The sequence below is a fragment of the Rhinopithecus roxellana genome, chromosome 20 (assembly GCF_007565055.1).
Source record: "Rhinopithecus roxellana isolate Shanxi Qingling chromosome 20, ASM756505v1, whole genome shotgun sequence".
Taxonomy (NCBI): Eukaryota; Metazoa; Chordata; class Mammalia; order Primates; family Cercopithecidae; genus Rhinopithecus; species Rhinopithecus roxellana.
Window position 1 is genome coordinate 16,188,110 of NC_044568.1, and position 16,456 is coordinate 16,204,565.

Here is a 16,456-nt window from a genome sequence, read left to right on the forward strand (position 1 = left end):
ACCTTCACCAGTCCTCCTCTGTCTTTGCCAAGAGCCTCACCCATTGCGAGCAAAGTTGGCCCAGAATTTCATCACCATCTTGCTGAGTCTGATCTCTTCTTCTGAGGCACCCTCTGAGGGGAAGAAGAAAAAAAGCCTTTGTGACTCAAAGTGTGGTCCGCAGACCTGCAGCATCAACATAATGTGCGAGCCTGCTAGAAACACAGTCTTGGCGAATGCTCCACACCCACTGAGCTGAGATCTGCCGTTCTAGAAGATCCTGGTGGGTTTGTGTGTACTTTACCTTTGACCATATCTGACTGAGAGCTCAGCAATGGGCATGCGTCTTTCCATGTGCTGGCTGCCTTTGTCTCCTGTGACCCTCGCCTGCCTCCTCCCTGCTCAGGGTCACAGGCAATGCCACACCCCAGGGTTTCCTCTACAGCAGCCCCACCTCCCAGGGTTGCTCTCTCTTGGGTCTTTTCTGCCTCCCCGGCACACACCCACAATTCACATTCTGGAAACCAACAGAACCGCAAGGCTCCTAAGCATGCACAGCGAGTAGCCCAGAGGCGCTGGTGTGTTCTGAGCAGCCGTGGGGTGAGTCCCATGTGATCTCTAACTGCTGAGAGTTAAGGTTTAGAAGATATTGTGAGAGGACTTTTAAAAATATTGTATAATGTAAACTAAAAATAAAATCCTAACACCTCTAGCTGACTGAACAGACCCTCTCTGGGCTAAGGGGAGCCCAGAAAATCCTTCAACTGTGTTCCTGCCTGGGAACAGACAGGGGGTCAGACACGCCTCATAATACTCCGTCTCTTTTGTAGTTTAGATGCCACTGAGCAGCATCAGCAATAAAATAAAGGTAATCATTCTGACAGAACACTCTTTGTGGCAATAAGACACCAAATTAAAAATCAGACCTAAGGCCACGTCGGGCAAGGGTTCTGGACTACATCTCTACCCTTAAAGAATCCACTCAGTTCTCACTGCAACGAGGTGATTCTGGTTCTCTAGCAGCTAAACAAGCACTGGCTTGGACTTAAGCAAAATGACAATAATTACAATGGCTGAAGCTGGGATACGCAGACAAACAGAACCCTGACCCTCCAGTCTTAACTATGGCTTTGACTGCATAAGAGTCTGATTTCAGTAACTTTCTCCACATAAGAACATCACCAACCATGCACTGGACCTGGCTGCTGTACAGAGGCTGCTCACTTGCTGGGCTTTATGTCCTGAGAAGACCTTTGGACTTATAGGCCTTAATTATAATATATTTAAATATTAGGTCTCCACCACCAGGTGAACATGGGCCATGTTACATGCATGTTTGTTTAATACACATGTGTCAGGACTGTCTTCATGAATATCCATTGTTCCCCCTGTAACCTGTTGAACATGTATGTTTAGCAAATCCATTCACATAAAGCTCCTACCCAACCCATCCTCTATCAATGAGCCTATGTCTGGGCTTGGCCAGAGGCACCTTCCCAGCCTGCGGGATGGCCATCTTGCTGGCTATAAAGCATATCAAAAATAAAGTCTCGTCTCTTATTCGAAAGTCATGCACCCTGTGATTTCCAAATTAACAATTATTAAATGTATTAAATTTAAAGGTTATGAGTTTTTGTTAGAGACAGACAGAAAGACAAACAGACACACATTAGACCTGACTCAGGGTTAACACCAATTCTAACCTCACCCTCAGTCACGTTCTCAGCACTCCTGGGAGCGGGAAATTGATTGGTAGCTTCTGAACCTAGAGCAGGGCCCTCCATGTGTCCCACCATCTATCTTGTTGATGACACAACCCAGGATTCTGAGTGTCTGTGCAGAGGTCACATGAATACACATCCTCCCTCAGGTGTGTTAGAGCAGGAGGAACCTGGGGCACAACCCAATGGCATTCCACCGTGTCATAGTGAATCCTGCAAGAGACCACCCCACACCTGTCTTGTTGATGACACAGCCCAGGATTCTGAGTGTCTGTGCAGAGGTCACATGAAGACACATCCCCCCTCACATGTGTTAGAGCGAGAGGAAGCTCAGGGACTACCCAATGACGTTCAACCCTGTTATAGAGAATCAGGAAACTAAGACCAGGAGAGGAGAAACTTGCTGAAGCTCACCACACCAAGACTGGAACCCAGGTCTCCTAACTCCAAGCTCACAGACACCAAGGAGCCGTTACCTTTTAAAAATGGGGCCCCGAGGACGGAGAAGATCTCGTCCCCATGGTCTCCTATCACCGTCTTGGGTTTCATGTCTGATGAGAAGCTTGGACGATACTGAAACTCATACATGAAGGTGGGCGCTCCAGCATCTGAGAAGACAAGGATTCATGCTCAGCTCATGTTGCCCGACACACACCTGGAGGCTACCAAGGTCTCCAGCTCTGCAGGAAACCTCTGGCTGTCAGCACAGTAGAGAAACAGAGTCACGGGAAAGCTCAGTGACGTGCTCCGGGCTGCATAGCTGGTTGACATGGAACTGGAATTTGAGCCAGATATTTGTTCAATGAACAAATGTTTAATGAACGAATGTGGAAATCCTGGGTCAATTCATTTAAAATAAGTGCCAGTGCAGGGACACTGACTCAGCCTCGTAAACCCCTTTGCCTGCTGGTGAATTCTCACAGAAGAAAATCTCTCTACTTCTGGTTACACTGGATGCAATTCACTGATAACAGTCTCACATTCATTCACTTGGACACCATCTCCACCCTGACAGGTATCTTCTGTTCTGCCTCATTTTGAAAATTTCCAGTGTTTTTCTCACCCATCCTGAGAAGACTGAAGCAAATCCAAGTTGCTTGTCTGAATGTGAGGCTATTTAAATACAAACATACGCAGAGAAGGAACAATCTGCCTCTTGTGTCTCAGGAATCTGCGGCGCTCACTGCTTTATATCTCACTGTCCCCATGTGTCTTGCTGCCTGCCCGGCCTGGGAGTGTTAGGGTGTTAAGGCATTAAAGTCCTGGCAGAGAAAAGAAGGGGCTGAGCAAGGGTGACCCTGCCTCTCCTCTGCCCTCTCTCCTTCTGCTCTGCCCTCCTATCCCAGCAACAAACCTCTCCTGTCCGAGCCCCAGGAAGTGGCCAGTTTCCCAATGATTGGCTCATTGGAGCCACACACCGCTGCCCCTTCAGGACTACCTTCTGGGCTGCCCGGCCCTGTGCCTCAGCACTTTGCATTGGTCATGATACCCACCGAGAAGTGACACAGAGAAGGAAAGAGTCAGGGCAATGCCAGGCTGGTGGAGAAAATTTACAACGTCTTCCCCTTTGGGTACAGGAAGAAATTTGGAAAATAAAATAAAAACAATTAGGAATAATTAGAAGAGACAAAAATATGGAAACCCATAAAGCAAAACTAGAATTCACTCATAATTCCACTACCTGAGGCAAGGGCTGCATTTTTTGTAATTCCTTCTAAAATTTTTCCATATCCTATATCATTTAAAAATCAATTTTATCAAATTTAAAATATCACTCATAACTCTACCACTCAGAGAATGCTTCTTTTTGATTTTAGCATATCTCTCTTTCATGTATATAAACTTGGGATGATATTATATACGGTATTTTGTAGTATATATATATATATATCGTATATTATATATGGTATTTTGTAGTATAATTATTTCTTTTTTAATTTTTTTTGTAGAGATAGGATCTCACTATGTTGCCCAAGCTGTTTTTGAAATCCTAGGCTCTCACAATCCTCCCACCTCAGCCTCCCAAAGTGCTGAGAGTATTGGCATGAGCCACCACCTCCAGCCATCATTCCTTAACATCCTTAAATATTCATCCACAAAAGGATTTAACAATGGGAGCTCATGCACCCCTAACCTCATATCCCACCCGCGCATGTCATTTCAATGTGAGAATGAAGAAGAATCTATTCACTCATCTTTGTCAGCCTCCTTCACTGCACCCTCGGCTCAGCAGGAAATGTGCTTGGGAAGATGCCATCCTTCTGCGGCTCTGTAATCCACCTGTTAAATGACTGCTTCAAGGTCAAGCAAAACTTGCTAAAGGGAAGGTTTGACCTCGCCTTTGCCCCTTGAACATTTTCCAAAGAAACTCAGAGCCAACCATAGAAGAAAGAGCTTTTGGGAATGACAGAACTTATTATAGGCAGCATGCTGCCCCAAACGTACTTTGTAAAACTCTTTGGCTAAAGCCATTGATATTTATACAATTCTTACAATCACAGCACAAGTCTTCAGGGGGAAGTAGGGCACAGATTTGGGTCATGACAATTCGGCACAACAAGAGAAGCAGAAACAATGAGAGGGCTAGCCATGAAAGACATGCAGATTAAAACAGGCTGATGTGCTTCTTGTTGGTGGGGAAGGCTTATGAAACTGGCAGCTTATGTTAATTTTTAACCTTAGCATCCCAAATGAGAAGGAAAATTAAGAAATCCACATTCTTATGCAATGGATGCAATTTTGCAGTATTTGCCCAGAGTTCTAAAACTTTCTATTGCCCAGCCTAGTTATTCACTTCTAGAAACAATCCAAAGAAAATTGTTAGACATGTGGTTAGAGACTTATGAACATTAGGCTGAGCACAATGTTATTGTAGCATCAGAGTGTGAGCAGCCAGGCTAAATGCATAATAGGATAGGAATATTAAAGTCAATTTAATACAGCCATTTCATGGAAGAAGGAATGCTTTGATGAGTTTGTATCAACATTCAGAAAATCCTCACAACACAGTGTTCTATGAACAAAAGTAAAATATAAAATTGATTTTTGAAGTATATAGGACATGGAAAATCTTTAGATGAAAACACAAAAAATTTATACCATTTGCCTCCAGGTAGTGGAATTATGAGTGATACTTAGTTCCTTCTGTGTTTCCATATTTTTGAAACTTTCTATAATTTTACACATTAATTTTATATTCAGAAATGTGATTTTTATCAAAAAGAGTGAGACACGACAATAGGGGAAAGTTGATAAAATCTGTGTAGTCCTGGGAAATAAAAAACGCTCAACTCAAAGTCATGGGAAATCAGATGAAAAACAGAGGCTCCATATTGCTCAAATACGGATGCTCAAACCATCAGAAGATGGAGATGGGAACACTATATATAGATCAGATGCAGAGCATGGGGAAAGGCCAAGTTTAAGAAAGAACAGATTCAACTTCAGTGGTCTTCGTTAAATGGTTTTATCAGGACCCTGTGAATAAATGAGGGTTATGAGTACCTGCCCCTTCCTGTGCAAAGGTGTGTCTGGGCACCTGCTAGATCAGCTTTAGCTAGTTTTTATCATGTTTATGAAGTTCTGTATTTAAAAACCCTTCCAGCATGGTTAGAGAGAGGACATTTCCTGGCTTGCAGTTTAGGCGAATGACAGCTGGAAGAAAGAGTCCTGTGAGCCACCTCTAGTTGGCATCCAGGAAAGGATACTCCTCTCTAGGTGAGCCCAAGCATTCCTAACCTCATGCGCCACCCACACAGCCTTGGGTCAATGGTAGAAGGTCCTGCATAGACCCTGCCCTGGCCCTGTGCTTGCCTGTTCCTGCACACATCGAGATAGACAAAAGCCAGCCTCAGACATTGCCATTCTCCAGACACCTCCCCCACACCCACCACAGCTCCTCCTTTTGGTCTTCTTGGTCCTGGACGATCCTCTGGATCCCATGCAGGGCTCCCACTTTTTATCCAGCTCCAATACTTAACAAACTTGCTTGCAGCCGGCTTGGACCTTAAAAACTTTCCACGACTCATCTTTCAATATTTGTCCTACAGCAGCCCTATGTGATAACACCAGGCATGGAGCCCTTGCAGCAGGTGCTGTCAGTGTCTCACCCATATTCCCACTTCCTGGGCATGCCAGCCTGACTTCCACCTCCAGCATCTGTAGCTCCCGGCCTGAGGCCTTTGTCTGGTCACAAGAGACTACTCTGCCCTTGTGTGCAGCAGGTCAAAGTCACAGGGAATAAACAACTCCTTGCATGAACCTTCAACCAATGACAAGTGGAAACTGGTAGATAAATACCACAGCTCCCTTGCCACTCCGATGGGATGCCCCTGAGCACTGTATTCTCCTTGTTTCCTTGAGTTTCCCAGCTCCAGTTGTCCACCGTGGATACTCCCTTGGCAATGCAACATGGATTGGATTTCATCTCCTCCCTCGCTCACTTCCCCACCTCCCTACTGCTGTTATCTGGGATCATCACCTTAAAGAACCACTTGCCTCTAGATTATTTTTTCTCACAGTTTGCTGCTGGCAAAAACCAAAATAAGACAGCACCTCACACCATGCCATATGGAATCAGCCTTTGAAGTCACCCTCGCCTGTTTCCAGGTCTGTCTATGCTGGGAGGTAGGTGGGTCAGATACAGAAGCTGGTGGGGTCCATGTCCTTCCCCTGTTCAACCTCTGAGACTCACCTCTGTGGTGCCGGGCCACAATCACAGACGGGACACAAAACATCACATCTGCTAACAAGTCCAGGAACAGGTCTTTCTTTTTGACAGGGTCGTCTGTTCCTCCTAAGTATTTCTCAGTAGCTTCTGGAATCAGTTCCTTAGGAATGTACTGAAATAGATCAATAAAGTGACCACAACCCCCTGGTGAGTGATGCAGCTTCTCCAGCCCACTGGGAAGGGCTGCCTCAATGGTGAATCTCACAAGCCCTGTGTAACTTCCTGCTAGGGTGGAAAGTGAAGTGGGAAAGGTAGAAATATGGGGGAAACCCTGAGACCCCAGTCTTCATTCTGCCATTTAATTGCTCTACAATTTGTGGCAAGTCATTGTCCCTCTCTGCGTTTCAGCCAATTCTCATAATTCTTAGACTCTTACAACAAAGGGATAGGACTTCCACAAGAGTGACATGGCTGTCTTCTGGTCCAGTTTCCCTTCGGAGAGTGGATAGTCCATCAACTGCTAAAAAAAAAAAAAAAAAAAAAAAAAAAGTTAGGCATGCATGAATCATTGGGAATTAATGAGAAGAAACAAACTTACCAACCCACTAAATCAATGCAGACTGAAAGTCCTCTAATGTTGGGGGATTTTAGGGCTTTACTGAAATGGGCAAAATCAATTAATTAAATGGGCTTATATCCAGAAACTCAAGCATTGCAAAGATTACCAACATTTTTTTTTTCGGAGAAGCTGCGGCAGTATTTTGCAGTTTGTGTGTGTGCGTGTGTGTGTGTGTGTGGCTGGGATCCGTACAGTGGTCAGTAACATGGAGAGCCAAGGTTTCTGCCAGACCAGTGTGGAATGGAGGACTCTGGAGAAGAGAATGTAGACCTCCCAAGTACTGCCATGTGTCACAGATGACACTGACAGCCTTAGATCCTGCCTTCATGGCTTTGGTCTTTGGTAGAACCTCTGAAATCCTTCTGAGGGGCGAACTGCACATCTCTACGCACGTAACATTTCTTCCCAAACCTCTGCACTCAGAGACTCAACCAAACTCTAGCATTGCTTGTAGCAGCTTAAGGCTGTGTCCCTAGAATGACCCCAGTATCCTTAACATACCTGCCTGGGAAGGCTCAACCCTGCCAGGACAATTTACTCTGCTCCAACCGAGAAGCAGACAGACCCCTGAACCCAACTAGAGCAGTTACTTTAGAAAGCCTGTAATGATAAACCCTTTCTCTGTCCTTTGGGATATGAATCTACCACCCAACCCTGTTTCCTGGAGGACCTGAGAGCCTTCTCTTTGCAATGCAAATGTTCAGGGAGCTCACTCCTGATCTTCCCAGTCCCCGTGGAAGGAGTAGAGCCTGACTTCAGTGAGCTCTTCCTGCAGTCTAATGCATGGCTTCCTTTCCTGAAGATAAGTTTGTTTCTGCCCCAGGTGAGCCAGGATGAAGACATCCAGGTGGCCTAGCCACATGGACCAAGCCTCTCCCCACAGACCACAGTGTGTTTCCCTTGGCACACTTTGCCTATGAAATACTGTCAGGCTTCTGTTTTGGGGATGTGAGTCCAGTCCATACTGGACTGTTTTCCCTATTGCAATCATGTTACTGAATAAACCCGTCCTACAACTTTAACCAGGGGCAGCTTTGTTTATCTTCAACTGGAAGAAGAACCCATCTTTACTTTTAGAAGCCAATCACTTTTTCCATGTATTTGTTTCCATCTTTTATTTGAGGTTTAGGGGTACCTGTGCAGGTTTGATCATGAGTAATTTGAGTCTCTGGAGTTTGCTGCATAGATTATTTTATCACCAGGTATTTATCATGGCACCTGATTAGGTAGCTCTTCCATCCTCATCTTCCTCTGACCCTCCACTCTTAAGTAGACCCTGATGTCTACTATTCCCTAGAAGTCAATGGTAACTCAAGAAGAAGCCACTTTCTTTGGATATTTCCAATGAGATGATGAAGAGCACCAGTGATTTTCAGGGGAACTACGCATAGCCAGCCTGAGGTGGGAAGCCAGGAAGCCCCTGACTGACTGTCCGTACTCCTCAGCTCCTTCCCACTCCTAGGCCCCCTCAGTTTTCCCATCTGCACAGTTATTTTCTCTACTGGCCCTCCCTAGCACAGACACTTCAGGATTCTTCAATAGGAAGACAATCAGAGAATCCAGGGAGAGGGAATCCCAGGGTCCTGATACCCAGGTGGCCACTGTGCCCTCCTGGAGAAGGTTTCCATAGAAATGGTAACTCCTGCTGAAGGGGACAGCTGCCCAGGACTCAGAGTGCAGCTCAGAGAGGGAAGCACTCCTGGGACCAGAGACGGGAGGGCTGATGGGGGAGGGTGAGTCCTTCCAAGAAGCCTGCACATTCTCACCATTGGAATAATCCAGCCAAACTCCTGCTTGTTAAATCCGACCATGTAGGGGACAGTGTTGAACTTCCTTTCAGCTTGAAGTTCTTCAGGTGTTTTCGGAAGCAGCACCCCATCAATCACGGTGCCCAAGAAAGGGTGACTCTGGGAGACAAAAATGCAGCACCTGTGATTCCCTCCCTGGTCACACCCATGTCCCCAACTCTGCCTGTCTGAGGGTGAGACCAGTACCACAGATCAGCATGGCCATGGGCCATGGCTGCACATGCTCAGGGTCCTAACTTAAGGGGGTAGGTCTCTGGGACTCAAGGGTAGAACTTCAGGCAGAGGCTGACACTGGTCAGGTGATGAGTAGAGGAAGAAATCTTCACTCAGGATGAAATACATGTATTATCTATATAAAATTACATGTTTATATATTTCAATTTGAAGTGCATGCATTTCCCTCTCTCTGTCCACAGTTGATTTTCGGTAGCCCTGGCAGTTGCTTCCGATAAAGCTCCCATGAGTGCTGAATTAGAGAATACAGAGTCATCACTCAAGGGGAAATACTGGGTTAGGTTCTTGCAAACCTCTGGCCACAACATTTTCATCAACCTTCTTTTATGTGTGGGTTTCTGTTGAAAGACACTTCCACAGCTCCATCCCACACAAGAGGTGTTACTTTAGCCCTTTCCATCACAACCTCACTGGAGAAGTCAATTTCCTTCTCCTTTTTCTGAACGTGCTATTTTGTGGATTTTTCAACACTGAATGCATGGCCAGCAGCACTGCAGCTCCTGCCTCACCCAAGCTTGTCTCACACAGGCACCTTCCCCGTAAGGCACAGCACAGCCTGTTTAGCTCAGGAATGCCAGACAGCCGTGCTCCTCTTGGGGCCACTCTAAACAGTGACATCACCACAAAAAGCACAAAAATGCAGAACACATGGCACTAAATAGACCGCGAAGAGGACGCTTGTTAGCATGAGAGATGAAATGAGAAGACAGAGGTGGTCTCGCCGGATCTCAGATGGAATGTGCCCATCATGCAAATCCAGCTTCCTCTGCTCTGTGCCTGCCTGTGTGTGACAATGCAAGTGCCACCAGTATCGATTTTGGGGTTACAAGGACATTTTAGCAAGCAGGTGAATTTATAAATGCAGAATCCATGATTAATGAGGAGAGATGGTGCTATCTATCTGTATTTAAACAAGAGCTGTTATTGATCCATGGGTGGCTTTGAGGAGGTACTGAACCGTCATCACTCAAGGAGCCTAGACTAAGACTTGGTTCCCTATTAGAGAGAAAATCATGAAGAAAAGAATCAGTGATGAACTCACACTATATCGATCCATGTCTTAATCTTAGGTTTTACCTTTGATGAATAATTTTTATATTGTCACAGATTAGAGAGAGCCCGACTCATGTGTTGCCATCAGGGCAGCTGGTTCTGGGTACAGTTATATTTTTATAATTCATATTTAGTCACAATGGTGTAGTTGCTAAGATAGAGCATGGACATTTAAAGCAGATTAACTGGATCTGAAGCCTGGCTCTGCTACTTACTGGCTGGGAGTTTCACCTGTTTGGGCCTCAGTTTTCTCATCTAAGAGGTGAGTTATTGTGAGGATTAAATGGCTGAACACGTGTGAAATACTTAGCATAGCACCTGGTGTCTGGAAGGGCTGAACGAATGTTAGGTATTACTTGTTAGCAGGGTTGCTGCGGGTCCCTCTCAGAGACATCAGTCCTCTGTGACATCTTCCCAGTTCCATGCCCCATGGGCTGTATTTCCCTCCTGGATATCAGATGGAACTGGACAATTCCTAGTCTTTGATAACCTATGGCTTCTGGGACCTTTGGTCTGCTCTACGAAAACCAATGAATGATGAGCTAGTTCAGGCTGCCTGGGGGAGATATTTTGTGAAGTGGACCAGACCCAGCTGGACAAGGTGCAGATCCTAATCCACTATGGCTGACAATATGGAAGAGGATTGGGGTGCAAGTTTTGCCTCTTTGAGAGGCTGTCCAAGAAGGCCTGCCCTGGGAGGGCAGCAAGAGGAGCAGCCCCTCTGGAAGGAAGATGCAGGGCAGGCTACGTGGAGATGGCGCCACCCACCTGCAGTGGGCTCTGGGCAGTGAATTGTATTGACAGGTAAGGAAAGGAGGGAGAATTTCTAAACAGGGGGAATCGCAGGAGCAAAAGGGCACAGGTGTCACTGTGCAAGGTCAATTCCAGAAACACCCAAGAGTTCTGGGCTTGGAGAAATGCCATGGGGCAGGGTCCAGAGAGAGGGATAGGTACAGAGCCTACCTTCTGCACAGTCTGGCACACAGAGCGCATGCAGGTGTGTTTTGAAGGACTAACTCCATGGAGGGAAGAGGATTTGTCTCATAAGGAAAGTCAGGCTTTCAAGAAGTGGGGGTGACATGCTCTAACTCTGTTAAGGAAGGTGAGTCTGGCTGCACCAAGAGACATGGAAATGGGGATGGAAGGTGAAGTAGAAGATATAAAAGTTGAGGCAAGAGACAGGAGCACCCCGGTTGGGCGGCAGCCTTGCGGAAGACTCCCATCAGCAACAATGACAAGTGATTGCCGCTGTCCACTCAGAGTTTTCAAGTGGCTGCCCTGTGTGGGCATGACCTTGCTTGTGTCAGAAAACTCAGGGCATCTTCCACTCCCCTCTCTTTCTCACCCGCTGCATTCTGTCCATCAGCAAATCCTCTCAGTTATTCCTTCCAAGATATCCAGACTCCAACCACTCCTCCCATCCCCACTGCCACAGCCCTGTCTAAGCAGCCAGGAGTCCTTGCCTGGATTATGGCAACACAGTGGCCGCCCAGCTGGTCAACTGCATCCACTCTGCTCCTTTCCTACAGTCTATTTGAACATCAGAGGCAGAGACCTTTGTGAGATCTAAGATCATGTGACTCCTCTGTTCAAAACCTCCAAAGGCTTCCCATCTTGCTCAGAATCCAAATCCAAATACTTTAAATGATCCCTCTCCCACTGCCCATTACCTCTTCAGCATCAGGCCACTCTGTCTGCACACTCGGTCCTCTCCAGCCAAACTGGCCACTTCCATCAGGGTCTTTGCAGTGGCTGTTCCCTCTGCCTGGAATAGGCTTCTCCGGGTTTCCTGACAGCTGGCTTCCCGCCTTCTCCAGAGCTTGGCTCAAATGCCACCTTCTCACTGACCCATTCCCTGATGCTGCTACTTCAATTGAAACCACACACAAACTCTATCCCCTAATGCTGCACACCATCAAACAGAATACACACTTGATTTGCTTTTCTATTGCACTCTCCCTACACTGTAATGGAGGGTCCCAAGAGGGCAGGGAATCTTTCTTATTTCACTGCTATATCCCCAGCTCCTAAACAAGTCCTGGCACCTATGAAGTGCTTATTACATCTTTGCTGAATGAATCTCATGTACTCCTCCCAAGACCTTTTAAGGAGAGTGCTGTGACCTCCAGGGAGGCAGCACAGAGGACAGGATTGTAAGATGCTGCAGACGTGATGTCACCAGAAACAGTCAACCCACTGGGAGGTAGGGGTGGGGGTGAGGAGATCGGGAGGATATGTTGGAATTTCCTGTGCTGGGAGGAGGCGAGTGTCCTTGGACTGAGATTCAGGCTTACCCTCTCCATGCCTAATCATCCCTGCTATCTCTGCCTCCTGATAGTGGAAGGTTCTGGTTCAGCCTCCTCCCATAGTGCCATTTTGAGGAGCAGACAATGTAAAATAGAAGGGGAGTGGGCAGAGCCCAGTGCACACAGAGGTGATGCCGGGAGCACTGGACCAGGAGTCAGGAAAATGGGTTCCAGGCCTGCTGCTACTCCTCCTGGCTGTGTTACCCAGGTGAGTCACTGCCCCTTTCTGGGCCTCAGCAACAAACACACAGGAGTTACTATAATTACCCGAGAGAGGATTCTTTCACTCACAGTTAATTGGAGCTTAAAGGTGCTAAGACTCAAAACCTGTAATCGAGAAACAAAAGGTCCTTACCTCTCTGGGGTCTCCATGTAAATCCAAAGACAAGAATTTCTGTGAAGACAAAGGCAGAGGATGTGGGTTAGAGGCAGCTGGGTGACTGGGTCAACAGAGGTGTCAGGCTCTCCCTCGTGATGCCAAGCTGGCTGGGCCAAAAGGAAGTGGGCAGGACTCCAGCTCCGCTGGGCCTGAGCACAGGGTGAAGGCGTAGCAGGGAAGGGTGGGCACCCGCATGGGAAGGATGGGCCAGGGACTCTGAGCCAGAGTTGATGGAACTCTGGAGAGGATGCCCACTGGTTGTGGCTGCCCAGCCCCCAATCTCTTTCCCTTTCCTCTTCCCCTGGGAAGAACATGCAATTCTCCTTCGGAGACCTCCTTCTTCCCCCATCACTCCATGAATTCATACATCTATATGCCACCTGGTGTGCTCCATCTCTCTGAACATGAATTTTAGCTCAGGAATGGGCATACACCCATGTCAATCCAATAGAGTTTACCCCAAAACTTTTGCAGGAATTGTTTAGAAAGAGGATTTTTATAAATTACCTTGGGCAGTATGGCCATTTTCACAATATTGATTCTTCCTATTGATTCTTCCTATCCATGAGCATTGTATGTTCTTCCATTTGTTTGTGTCCTCTTTTATTATAGATTCAATGCCATCCCCATTAAGCTACTAATGACTTTTGCCACGGAATTGGAGAAAACTGCTTTGAAGTTCATATGGAACCAAAAACGACCCTGCATTGCCAAGACAATCCTAAGCCAAAAGAACAAAGCTGGAGGCATCACACTACCTGACTTCAAACTATACTACAAGGCTACAGTAGCCAAAACAGCATGGTACTGGTACCAAAACAGAGATATAGACCAATGGAACAGAACAGAGCCTTCAGAAATAATACCACACATCTACAGCCATCTCATCTTTGACAAACCTGACAAAAACAAGAAATGGGGAAACGATTCCCTATTTAATAAATGGTGCTGGGAAAATTGGCTAGCCATAAGTAGAAAGCTGAAACTGGATCCTTTCCTTACTCCTTATACAAAAATTAATTCAAGATGGATTAGAGACTTAAATGTTAGACCTAAAGCCATAAAAACCCTAGAAGAAAACCTAGGTAATACCATTCAGGACATTGGCATGGGCAAAGACTTCATGTCTAAAACACCAAAAGCAATGGCAACAAAAACCAAAATTGACAAATGGGATCTAATTAAACTAAAGAGCTTCTGCACAGCAAAAGAAACTACCATCAGAGTGAACAGGCAACCTATAGAATGGGAGAAAATTTTTGCAATCTACTCATCTGACAAAGGGCTAATATCCAGAACCTACAAAGAACTCAAACAAATTTACAAGAAAAAAACAAACCACCCCATCAAAAAGTGGGCAAAGGATATGAACATACACTTCTCAAAAGAAGACATTTATACAGCCAACAGACACATGAAAAAATGCTCATCATCACTCGCCATCAGAGAAATGCAAATCAAAACCACAATGAGATACCATCTCACACCAGTTAGAATGGCAATCATTAAAAAATCAGGAAACAACAGGTGCTGGAGAGGATGTGGAGAAATAGGAACACTTTTACACTGTTGGTGGCACTGTAAACCAGTTCAACCATTGTGGAAAACAGTGTGGTGATTCCTCAAGGATCTAGAACTAGAAATACCATTTGACCCAGCCATCCCATTACTGGGTATATACCCAAAGTATTATAAGTCATGCTGCTATGAAGACACATGCACACGTATGTTTATTGTGGCACTAGTCACAATAGCAAAGACTTGGAATCAACCCATCCATGACAGACTGGATTAAGAAAATGTGGCACATATACACCATGGAATACTATGCAGCCATAAAAAAGGATGAGTTGGTGTCCTTTGTAGGGACATGGAAGCAGCTGGAAACCATCATTCTCAGCAAACAGTCACAAGAACAGAAAACCAAATACCGCATGTTCTCACTCATAGGTGGGAACTGAACAATGAGATCACTTCGACACAGGAAGGGGAACATCACACACTGGGTCCTATTGTGAGGAGGGGGGAGAGGGGAGGGATAGCATTAGGAGATATACCTAATGTAAATGACGAGTTAATGGGTGCAGCACACCATCATGGCACATGTATACATATGTAACAAGCCTGCACGTTGTATACATGTACCCTAGAACTTAAAGTATAATAAAAAATAAATAAATAAATAAATAAATAAATAAAGGAAGTAGTAACTTTTACCAGAGTAGGAATGGATGATGGACTAACATTAAAAAATAAACATATATCATACAACTACAAAAAAAAATAAAATAAATGAATAAAAAATAAAAATAAATTAAAAAAGAAAGGGTTTTTAAGCAGAGAGGATGCTGTCTTTAACCTTTCCAGGAGACATATCTGCCTAAGAGTGAAGCCAACACAGATGTGCAAAGCTAAAAGATAGAGAATGGTAGATTCGCAGTAATATCCTGTGATCATCTGGATCCAGCCATGCCTGAAGCCATCAACTCCTGAGATTTCCAGTTTACGAGAGGATGCTATTGCAACACATTTCTTTTTCTGTTCAAGGCACTTGGGAGAGTCTCCTCATCTCCCATTAGAAAGCCCTGACTCATACAAGCTCACTGAGTCTCATCCTACCCCACGCTTCTCTTTGGTGTGTGTTCACCAACATTGCAGTGACTGTAATGTTGCACTGTAGTTCACAGGTCTGACCTCTGCTCAGGACATAACCAGTGCAGCTCCCTCCATTAAGGATTGTAGTCCCACTAGTCAGGAGTGTGTGTGTATGTGTGTGTGTGTGTGTGTTTGTATGTGTCTGTGTGTGTCTCTGTGTGTGTGTGTCTGTATGTGTGTGTGTCTGTGTGTGTGTGTGTGTGTGTGTGCATGTATGTGTACAGGAGGCAGTGGGTAATCATGGAGGCGCTTCCACAAGATTTCAGAAAAACTCAAAAGGATGTCCCAGGATCTTAGGGATGGGTTTTCCCAAAGACTCAATTCTTCCCTTTTAAGCTGGGCCCTCTGATGCCACATGCAGAATTGCTGGAATATTCGCCTCCTTCCAGGCATGAGAAAACAGGTGTGCTTTAATTCCTTGAGCACTTTGGTCACTTAGAGCCTAAACCAAGACCTAAGCCCCAAGACCACACTGGACTCAATCCATGAAAACACAAGTAGAGTCCAGTGATAGAGGCTGGCCCTGAGACCCAGGAGTAGCCTCAGGTCCAAGGAGACAGTCCAGGGATCAGGCTTCTCCTGAGCTTGGAATTTATACCCTTCTCCCTCAAAGGCAATAGTTTGCAATGTCCCTGGGTGCTGTGTCATCTGGGTGTTTGTCCTGCTGGGCTTCCCTGTGATGAGAGACTGCCATGGCCATCTATCAATCCTAAAGGTCCACAAGTCCTAATATGTGAGGACAGCAGGGGCAGCAGAAGATACTCTAGACCTGCAGGTGTGGGTTGTAGATCCCACAATGTTGCTTCTGTGACTAATTTGAACTGTAACATGGGCCAATTACAAAATTCATCTGTTTTTGTTACCTCTATTAAAATGGGCACAATGATCTCAAAGCTGAATTTCTCAAGAAAGATAAGGTGGAGTCAGGATTAAGGGCACGAACTCCCGAATTCCACTGTCTGGTCTCAAACCTGGCTCCTCCACCTTCCCTGTGAAGCATCCCTGATGACTATAATGAATGCTTCCCCTCTGT

At 45.7% G+C, this 16,456-nt stretch overlaps 1 protein-coding gene across 4 annotated transcripts in view; it reads right to left on the reverse strand.

The window, feature by feature from the left end:
- LOC104665604 (liver carboxylesterase 1) overlaps positions 1-16,456 on the reverse strand; it is a 35,592-nt gene that overhangs the window by 651 nt on the left and 18,485 nt on the right. For 2 of the 4 annotated variants that reach the window (XM_030924980.1, XM_030924979.1), the window contains exons 8-13: positions 12,745-12,783; positions 8,755-8,895; positions 6,806-6,886; positions 6,394-6,541; positions 2,177-2,308; positions 41-113 (exon numbers count right to left, since the gene is read on the reverse strand). In XM_030924980.1, the coding sequence (XP_030780840.1) occupies positions 41-113; positions 2,177-2,308; positions 6,394-6,541; positions 6,806-6,886; positions 8,755-8,895; positions 12,745-12,783 (614 nt within the window). Of the gene's footprint in view, positions 1-40; positions 114-2,176; positions 2,309-6,393; positions 6,542-6,805; positions 6,890-8,754; positions 8,896-12,744; positions 12,784-16,456 lie in introns of all 4 variants that reach the window. The other 2 variants (XM_030924978.1, XM_030924977.1) reach the window with 1 other exon arrangement.